The sequence below is a fragment of the Cryptotermes secundus genome, unplaced genomic scaffold (assembly GCF_002891405.2).
Source record: "Cryptotermes secundus unplaced genomic scaffold, Csec_1.0 scaffold1463, whole genome shotgun sequence".
NCBI lineage: Eukaryota > Metazoa > Arthropoda > Insecta > Blattodea > Kalotermitidae > Cryptotermes > Cryptotermes secundus.
Window position 1 is genome coordinate 3780 of NW_019723934.1, and position 10671 is coordinate 14450.

General features: G+C 39.3%; 1 protein-coding gene across 1 annotated transcript in view; it reads right to left on the reverse strand.

Annotated features, from left to right (window-relative positions):
* Positions 1–5705: 5705 nt before the first annotated feature.
* The window catches only part of LOC111862213 (zinc finger protein 189-like), a 14877-nt gene continuing 9911 nt past the window's right edge, over positions 5706–10671 (reverse strand). Inside the window, exons 3-4 of the mRNA XM_023847423.1 lie at positions 7092–7304; positions 5706–5855 (exon numbers count right to left, since the gene is read on the reverse strand). Of these exons, the coding sequence (XP_023703191.1) occupies positions 5706–5855; positions 7092–7304 (363 nt within the window). The remainder of the gene's footprint in view (positions 5856–7091; positions 7305–10671) is intronic.

Sequence of the window (10671 nt, forward strand, 5' to 3'; positions counted from 1 at the left end):
AGGAACTAATTAAAATACAATATATTATGCAATAAATTCCTTTCCATACCTCTTTATTAGTTTTTCTTCGTGTGATAAACATTGAAACATGAAAGTTTGCAGAGAGCCACACCACAGCCTGCACACATGATACTTGTTTCTTTTCTAACCTTGTGCTTAGCACCGCGACACTTTCTCAGGGCACCATTCTTCTTATTGTTACTGGGAGGAACATGGACCATTTTGTGAATTTTCAAGCCACCCTCTAGACGATTTACTGGCTCTTTCACTGGTGGCCTTTTCCAAGGTCGAGGGCGGAGGCGTCACTGCACTCTAGTCTGACGCAATAAATTCGTCATCCACTTCATTCCTTGACTTTTCTCCCTCTCCACACTGTTTGTTTGGTTCAGTCATTTTTCTACACAGTCCAATATAAAATCTTTGAATCTGTAATTTCTCTTCTTGTATTTTTCGTTTGTTGTGTTCTTTTTGAATAGAATGAAACTATTCAACCGCAAAGACATGTTTTGTCCATACCATGGGTGTGAAATAGGGGCCTAGTGGACAAATATTCTTCAATTTCAGGGCGTTTGTCGATTCCTGTCATGAACACAATTCCTAAGTATGTCCAGATTTAATCTGATGTGACATAATTATAATTGTGTTTTCGAGAGTGAGGAGCTAACTCATGTGTGTTGAAGTGCTGGTGAGCATAGCGATTGGTTTCAGTTGTGATGTGATTTACCAAGTCGTCATCCAGAAAAAATTTTAATCCATGAAAAGGGATGCATTTTATGTGTTATATCAATTTTGATCCCGAAACTATTAGCAAATGAAAATATTGGGAGTACAATGTCTCCGTACATTCATGAGATGGGCGTGTCAGGCACCGCACTCGTGGTAGGTAAATGTTCATGATTACTGTCTTGTGGATCATTGTCTATCACTGTATTATTGTCACTATCAACTTCATCCAATTCAGGAATCATTATTTCATCGCCACTATCATCATCAGAACAAATTTCGTTCACAACATTTTCCAGCTGGTCTGTAGGAACACGAAGACACTTGCTGCAAGAAGACATGGTGAAACTGAATGAATGTGAAATATTTTCTGACCTTTTCCTTCTCAGAGGGTTCTGACAGTAATATAGACCCCCACAAAGTTTACAAGGGTTCTTTACAAACATGCACAAAAACTATCATATATATGTCTTTGGTTGATGAGTGCCAAGAGAGCAAAGAAGGGAAGAGATTGTCAAAGCGTTAAAACACGCCAACGCCAGGGAACAGCTGGCATCGTCCGGGCGTTAAAACACGCCCGCGCCAGTCAAAGAGTTAATACACAAAGTAACCTGTGGAATTTTCCATCCCTGTGACATACTAAACCTTCTATAGATGTTAATGGCAGTGTATTCTTTTTTGCAGTTAACAGTTACAAGAACAGATAAACATGACAAGGAGCTTCACACATTGGCCAATTTTTGACTCTTGAAAGGGTGTGGCTTAGGCTGACCTTTCTACACATCAAGGAAACTTTGGATGATATAACTTTGAAGAGGACCTGGCCGAATCCTCCTAAATTGGATTCATACAACATATCTTGTTATCTCGTGTAATATAAAAATGAACATTATTGTTAGAGGTTATACAGGGTGTTCAGTCAAGGAGGATACATCGCAACACCATTGACTGGGACCAATATTCCTCACAGATTGCTGCTTAACTGTAAGAGTACACATTTATCAGCTCTAATGGCTCATTCTGCTATCAGCAGTTACAGTAGCAATCTGTGAGGAATGTTGGGCCGGATCAGAGGTGTTGCAAAGTTACGTCCTTAACTGAACACACTGTATAACATTAATATATCAAATTGTTATTTAATAAATGAAACTAACTTGATTGTTAGAGCAGTATAACATTAATATATCACATTATTATTTAATAGATGGATGAAACTAAATTCATTGTTAGAGCAATATAACGTTAATGTCAAATTGTTATTTAATAGATGTAAGTACTTTTTTTGAATAAATGTAATTTTATTAAATGTATTGTTTTTTTTATACATGGATTTTTTTGTGATGTTGAAAACATATCTTCCTAAAGTGTTCCTTTTTTAAGGTGGCTCAACAAAATTATAAAATTAATTTTTAGAGCCATATTTGTCTGCACCTCCTGCAAATGACCTTGAATGTCCTTTGTATCTGTCTAAGTTTGATTACTGAAGTGTATCCATTTTGTGTTAGTCTTGGATTGAAAGCGCTGGAGGATTTCACTGTTGGAATTGATGACTGCCCCCCGTAGCTGAATTGCACAGGTCCATATGGGTTTGAGTACTGTTTTGTATAGGGGGAGTTTGCTTTAGAAAGCCTATTTTTGGCTATGCTTGTTTGTGTCTTTAGTTAGTAGAACATAGTTCTTTCTAATCTCATCTGTAGAGATGCTTTGACACTTTCCATGACAGTGCTTTTAATTGTTAGGCCTGATGAAGTGTCAGAATTCTGTAATGATGGATTTTGTGATGGTTCAGTTTGCATTATGAGACTAATTTTCAGAAGTCTTCTGTCTTGATGGAAAGTGTTGTTAGATAATCCACTTAGAAAGGGNTCGCGTATTGAGACGAGACATAGGGATAAAAAATCCTGAACAGTTTTAATATTTTTAATATTTAATATTTATCAATATATATATATACGAGTATATATATATATATTAAACATATATTTTAGTTATTTTAGTATGAGGACGGCAAGGCATGCAGTGAAGTAGTTTAACATAAATCGAAAAGCACCTGAAGATGGCACCTTTGTAACGAAACATGTAGTGCAGGAGTGAAGAGTGAGGTGGATGAGTGTATGCACTGTAAGATGGCTGGAATAAATCATGGGCATAAATCAGTGCAACAGGACGCTAAAATATAACACTGAAAAAAGGAGAGCAAAATGTTGGCTTTGTTTCAGCATAAACATTTTCATAGCATTCTTAGGTATGTATATTGATATACTCAAGCATAATTTAGATGCCTAGATTTAATTACTCAGCTGTTGCTGTTGTCCACTTAAAGAAGAAGCGGTAATTCTTGTTTTTCTGCATTACTCGGGGTGAAAATTAAGAATAAATGTAACAGTTTACAGTCCAGTAAGTTACAAACTATGTAATTTCTCTTTTCAGTGAAGTGTACAAAGCCAGGGACAAGAGGGTAGGCAATAAATTTGTGGCTATTAAGAAAGTTTTAATGCGGTCTGGTTATGAAAGAGTAAGTACAAGTTTAGAGTGAAACATTTTTCTTAGAAATGAAGGGTGTAGTATGTGACCTCAAGGGCACTCATTCTGCTGGCAGATGAATTTCATTAAAACTTGAGAAATGCCATTAATTCGTATTCATTCCAGTGCATGCATGTCGTCATGCAAGGGTGAAAGAGGAAGTCCCTGACGCCTCAAAATTGGGACAAGCCTGCTAGGGGAGATAACCCCAACAGAAAACATTTGTCCTTTAGGAATTCTGGGGATAGGGCGCAGGCTTAATAACCCTGTGCCGTAAAAATCACTTGTTAAGAAAGCTCAAGAAACAGCTGGCCAGACCACTCTAAGATGACACTGCAATGTGGAAAGATCTAAGGATACATGGCATTTTACTTGGAATATACTGTCGCCATTTAGACCAGGTTCCGTTAGGTTGCTTACAGGTGTCCTCTCAGACTGCAGAGCAAGAGTGCTTGTAAAACCGGAAGGGAGAAGGCAGAAAAGTAGATCAGGAATGAGGAATGAGATGGATGGATGGTGTGGAAAAGGATTTGAGGAACTTGGGTGTAGTTAACTGGAAAACCAAGGTTCAAGCGGGGGATGGCTGGAGAAAATTTGTAGAGCAGGCCAAGACCCACAAAGGGCTGTAGTGACAATAGTAATAATAATTCAGTATTTTTAATACTTTGTTTTAATATTTGAAGACTCTTAATAAGGTTTAGATGTTTGTTTTGGATTTTGGAATACAACTATATAATCTGTGTGTATGAAGGTGATTTGAAAAGTGAAAAAGTACATCACATTTTTCCATTTTATTTTGCAAAAACTCAGGTGTACACAGTAGAGTGTGAGTGAGTTATTTGGTGAATTGTTGTGTTTGGCAGGAATTATTACAGATATATATATAGATATATGTTGTTGTTAATGACATGTATGTATATATATGTTGCAGCTCACCATCATGACCTTGCATGAAATTGACATTTTTAATCAACTGAAGCATGACAATGTGGTCAACCTGATAGAAGTATTCAAATCCAGAGGTTTGTGTATACTTTATTCTTTGAACTAAAACTGGAGAAAGTAATGTGTACAGTTTGTTGTTTTTTCTTATTTTGAACAAAATATTAATCTGTCAACATTTTGTGCCATTGTATTCTTTTCATATAGCCCTACTTTCCATGTGTAATGATAAAAAGGATAGGCTTGTGTGTCCTCTTGCCTTGTATATGTAATTTGTTATTATCTTTGCCAGGTACTCAGTACATGTATGAGACCAGCTTCTACCTGGTCTTAAGAGTTCTGTAAGCATGACTTAGCTGGCCTGTTTTCTAATGGTAATGTGATGATTACTGTGGGGAAAAGAAAAAACCTGATGCTCCAGTTACTACGTTCATAGTAATAAGGTATGTATAGAGAGTAAGGTTAGAATCTCAGAGCTCTGTGAATCTGACATAAGAGAATCAGAATGCAAGTGACATTTATCATAACCAATTGTTGAATATCACACCTGAGAATAGCCAACAAGCCACCACTTCAGTGCTGCAGTGCACATCAGAAATGATGGTGCTGTCATTCACTTAGCAACTAGATCTCTTATAAAGAGACCAAGAACTTGCCTCAGGAAAGATGTTGGCCACATGGAGAAGTTACTGTATTGTTGCTTCAGTAAGAATTGTAGAACAGTAAACTTTTTTCTGCTCATTTCCATGAACAACTTCATATATCCATAAATCATCAGTATTGAGAAGGGAAAAAATAATCACTCTTTATTTTTGACTTGTAATCTTACCTGAATTCTGACGGTGTTTGAGAACAGGGTAGTGATCAGAATATTTGGACTGAATAGGAATGAAATGTCAGAACTTTCAGAAATTTGCATATGTGGCTATTCATACGTTGTACCCTTTGCCAAGTATAAATGGAATTATGAAGTCAAGGAGGATGAGTTGGACATGTCCTGTACCATGCATGGGGCAAAGATGAATGCCTGTATGCCTGTAAGATTTTGGTAGGAAGCCAGAAGGAAAGGGACCACTAGGAGGACCTAGACGTAGGTGGGAGGATATGATTTTTTGTTCTTTTTTTTTTATTTTGAATAAAATATTAACCAACAATTTGTGCCATTGTATTTTTTCTTCTAACCATACTTTCTTTGTTAATGAGGATGGATAGACTTATGTGTTTTCTTGCCTTGTATATGTAATTTGTCATTATCTTTTCCAGGTACTTGGTACTAAGAAAAAATCTCCACCAGTCACACTAGACGGAACTGTTTAGCTTTTCGTGGGAGGATAGTTTAAAATTGGATCTTTGAGGGATAGGATGTGGTGGTATAGACTGGATTGATCTGGCTCAGGATAGGGACTAGTGGATGACTCTCTTGAACATAGTAATGAACCTTTGAGTTCCATACTATTTTGGGAGATCCTTGAGTAGCTGAGTGGCTGGGGGCTTTACACAGAATTTCAAGAAACTTCTCAGATGCTGTACATAACTCTACGTAACTGTTTTCTCAAGTCTAAGTGTTCTACTTTGCAGCCTGGTTCATCTCCTTTGAACTCTACATATGAATGCCATTCATCTTCTGTATTCAGCCAACCACGTACTATTCCTTCTGGAATGTCACACTTGCGGAAAAAGATGGTTTATTAATTTGCATTCTTAACTCTTTTTGATAATTTAAAATTTGTCTCTTTTGGTTGTCATTACTATAGCATTAGTCACGACTTAATGATTGTTAGTAGAGCGTGGTGGTTTTAGTGACTTCTTGGCAGGTCAGCAAGATTTTTGACCATCTGTGGTCAAGAAGGAAAAAGGAGTGCTTGTTAAATTTTTCTGTTTGAACAAAATGATTCCAAGGTAAGAGAAGCCTGAAACAGACCTTTTGTACCATGGGACTCAGTTCATTTCCTGTCAGTTCGAAAGCAATCAACTTCAATATATTGTAGTATTATACAAAATTGAAGCCTGCCACACACAGCAAAACTGTATTACTGTTCCTTTAGTCTAAACCCATCTCTGCTGCTCTATAATTTACTGCACACATCAACATGTATGTGCTGATGTCTCTTCAGATGGCTCTGCATAGTGAATGACTTATAACATACATCACATCAAAATGGCTTCTCCCCACTATGTATGCGCTGATGTCTCTTCATATTACTTTGATCACTGAATGACTTATTACATACATCACAGCAAAATGGTTGCCCCCCACTGTGTATGTGCTGATGTCTCTTCAGACTTCTCTGATAACTAAATGACTTTTTACATACATCACAGCAAAATGGTTGCTCCCCACTATGTATATACTGATGTGTCTTCAGAGTACTCTGCTGACTGAATGACTTATTACATACATCACAGGAAAATGTTTGCCCCCCACTGTGTATGCGCTGATGTCTCTTCAGACTCCTCTGATGACTGAATGACTTTTTACATACATCACAGGAAAATGGCTTCTCTCTGCTATGTAGGCATTGATGTGTCTTCAGGGTACTCTGCTGACTGAATGACTTATTACATACATCACAGAAAAATGGCTTCTCTCCACTATGTATGCACTGATGTGTCTTCAGACTACTCTGCTGACTGAACGACTTTTTACATACATCACAGCAAAATGGTTGCTCTCCGCTATGTATGGGCTGATGTCTCTTCAGATGACTCTGCTGACTAAATGACTTATTACATATATCACAACAAAATGGCTTCTCCCCACTATGTATGCGTTGATGTGCCTTCAGATGACTCTGCCGGCTGAATGACTTATTACATACATCACAGCAAAATGGATTTTCCCCACTGTGTATGTGCTGATGTGTCTTCAGACTACGCTGCTGACTGAGTGACTTATTACATACATCACACATAAATGGTCGCTCCCCACTATGTATGCACTGATGCCTCTTACAGCTGAATGACTTATTACAAACAATGCAACAAAATGGCCGCTCCCCGCTATGTATGTGTTGATGTGCTATCAGAACTTGCTGTTCACTGAATGAATCTCCACACTCATCACAGGAATATCGTCGCTCCTCACCATGTACAGGTTGAAGTTCATTCAAATTACCCTGGAAAATGAGAGTAAATAACATGAGAAATCCTAACAAGAAGAGAAATAAGTCTGAAGCACCAGTACAGTGAGATATTAAATTGGTAGGTGTGAGAGTGGTGACAGAGGGGGGAGGGGCACCCCCTTGTGTGGTGTGCCTGAATCCATCAGTATGTATGGAGTTTTCTGAGTCAACAGACATTAACCATTAGGGGACGGGCCATATAAATTCCAGTAGTGGCAGCGGGATGGAGTTAATTTAAATGCCCGCAATTGTAGAGTAATAAAAATTGTAATCATGTTACTGAAAATGTTGTGATTTCTGCAATTTTTGTGATAAACGAACAAAATAAACGCTGCTTTTATCTTGAAAAAATATAGGATCAGATACTGTAATTTACAGGTTTTAGAATCTGTAAAAATTGTTACACTGGTTCCAAAAAAAAAATTCCCTCAATTTCGAACATGTCCACAAATATGCATACAGTTTCTGCACAAAACGTTTCTGCTGTACAAATGCCTGCTGCTGACATCATTCGTACTCTCGTTACTATCTTATCTGCAAGTGGATTGGTAGCTTCTGTTTACAAAACACATTCAAGTACTGGATCTTCTTTGTATACACAAGTGTGAATGAAGAAGATATCGCTATAGTATTCTGTCCTTGACAGTCTCAGACTGTTTATATCTGAGACAAGCCGCACAGAGATTCTCCAAACTGTATAAACAATACTGCCAAAACTTCCAATCATGCGTGGTGTAGTTGAATAAGATATCCAGCATGGCCTCGTATCATTTGGAAGAAAATGAAATTCAGAACCAGCTGCTCAATGACACCAATTCAGACTGTGCCACAGAAACCTCACAGAGCAGTGAGGAAGACAGAGATTTAGAAATTGAAGCCGACGAAGACCCATCATCTTTGTCGGCAACCTGGGGACAACCACACCAGTATGGCAGGAGGCATGTGAATAATTATTCAGGTGGAGCTGTGGAGTTAAATATCAATGAAGCTCCACAGGTAAATAAGGATTCCACCCCTTTATGCGTTTTCATGCTATACTTCGCAGGGATTATCCGTCTCCTGGTGGAAGAGACGAATAGATACTACCACCAGTACCTAGACAAACTTGAAGACGGACCTTGTCTGCGGCCTGACGTGACCGATTCCGAGATGTTTCTGTTTCTAGGAATAATCATTCAAATGGGACATGACATTAGAGACAGACTAAAGGACTACTAGTCAATTGCAGAACAATTTGCCACGCCTTTCTACTCTAACACAATGAAACGTGACCGTTTTCTACACATCCTTCGTTTTCTTCATTTTGCAGACAACAATACAGAAACTGACAGGAATGCCAACAGTTATGACCGACTATGGAAAATTTGGATCATCTTTGACACTCTCAACGACGCATATGAAAAATATTGTGACATGTTGACCCCTACCTCCCCAGCTGCACGTAGCGGTAATGTAGCGCTCTCGTAATAGGCGAGTAATCACCCCGCAACTCTCCCTGCGGTGACGTCACGAGCGGAGCCGAAGTGAGCTGAGCGGAGCCGATGTTAGCCGAGTCCCCGCAACCTTGAAGCTATGCAAAGCGAGTCAACAGCGGTGACGTCACCGAGGGATATCGCGGTTGCTAGGCAGCAGTCAATAACTCCGGACAGTGTGGCTAGCAACACGGCACCAGACGACAATGGTCCAGACCGAGGCTACATAAGGAGCAGCGAAGGCTATTCACAGTTAGTCCTGGAGCTACCTCCAAGTCGGTCCTCGAGCTACCTCCGAGTTAGTTCCGAGTTAGCCAGCAACTAGTCAGTTGTATTCTGGCATTTGGAGTGTACTATTTGTGATACTGCAGATAGCAGTAATTGTAAATTTGTAATTTGGGTGATTGTAAGTGCGAATGTGAAAAAAAATTCGCTATATAAAATACGGCGTGAAGTTATTTGTCACGTATATACCCAAACACGCGACAATATTATAACCCTTCCGAACATTTGGCCACAGACAAGATAACTGTTAAATTCAAAGGGAGGGTGCTTTTTAGGCAGTACATTCCTAAGAAACACAAACGTTTCGGAATCAAAATCTTCAAAATTTGTGTCGCCGCTGGGTATACTTATGACATGAAAGTTTACCTAGGAAAAGACAGGACACGTGCCAGCCAAGACGTGACAGCGACACATGCTACAGTTAGGGACCTATGCAGACGTATTGAGGGCGTAGGTCACAAACTGTACATGGACAATTTCTTTTCGTCACCACACTTGTTTGAGGAACTGATGACAAAGGACATAATGTGCTGTGGGACACTCAGACCTAATTGGAAGGGCTTGCCTGACGATTTTCGATGAAGACAATTTCGACTGAAGAAAGGTGACATTCGTGTTAGGGTGAGACAGAACTTGACAGCAATAGTTTGGAAGGACAAACGTGACGTATACATACTGACAAACATGCACTGTCCTCCAGCAGAAGGCAATTTCTGTGATGAGCATGGAAATGCCATCAAGCCAGCAATTGTTGCTGATTACAACACGCACATGGGTTATGTCGACAAAGCGGACAGAATGGCAAACAGTTATAGCATCAGTCGTCGGACCTGGAAATGGACAAATAAACTATTTTTCCATTTCCTGGATATGGCGATTCTGAACAGTTTCATCCTGTTGTCATCCTGTGGCGCGAAATTGTCACACAGAGAATTTCGTCTCGCCCTTGTGCGCAACATGCTGGAACATGCTGCAAGGGGTCCACCTCGCCCTCAACGGTCCATGGGTCGATCTCCTGCTGTATCATTGGCGATATCTCAATTAGAGGAGGCCTCTCGACATCATTGGCCGACTTCCTCTACTACGAGATTGAGATGTCGTGTGTGCTCTTCGGGTAGGAAAGGATGTTGCATCCAGACAAAATGCGTGAAGTGCGACGTTGGACTATGCATTTCCGGATGTTTCCAACAGTTCCACACGAAGGCAACATTCAATTAGATGGTGCATGAGGGGAGACAGACTACTTATAAAGCTGGTGTCCAAAAATAATGTAAGTAGAACAAGAATTTCTATCTTAAAATTAGATTTTAAAACAATGTGCACACGCATGGACTGCGCATACCCATACGGTGTCTTTTGGCCACTCGGCTTTACTTTAAAGGTCCCCATACGGTGTCCTTCGGCTCATGAAGGTTAAGCTGCACTGCCAATGTTTAACAAATTCCAAATTAAATTAAATTATGCGTTTGTAAGGCTGGACAGGCATCTAATTAATAGTGGATAGGTTCCATATGTGAAATAACAATAAAGCCTGAGCTATAAAATGATACTAAGAAAGGCTGCATATGGCCCGGAAAAATCCCCCTACACATGACAGTATATAT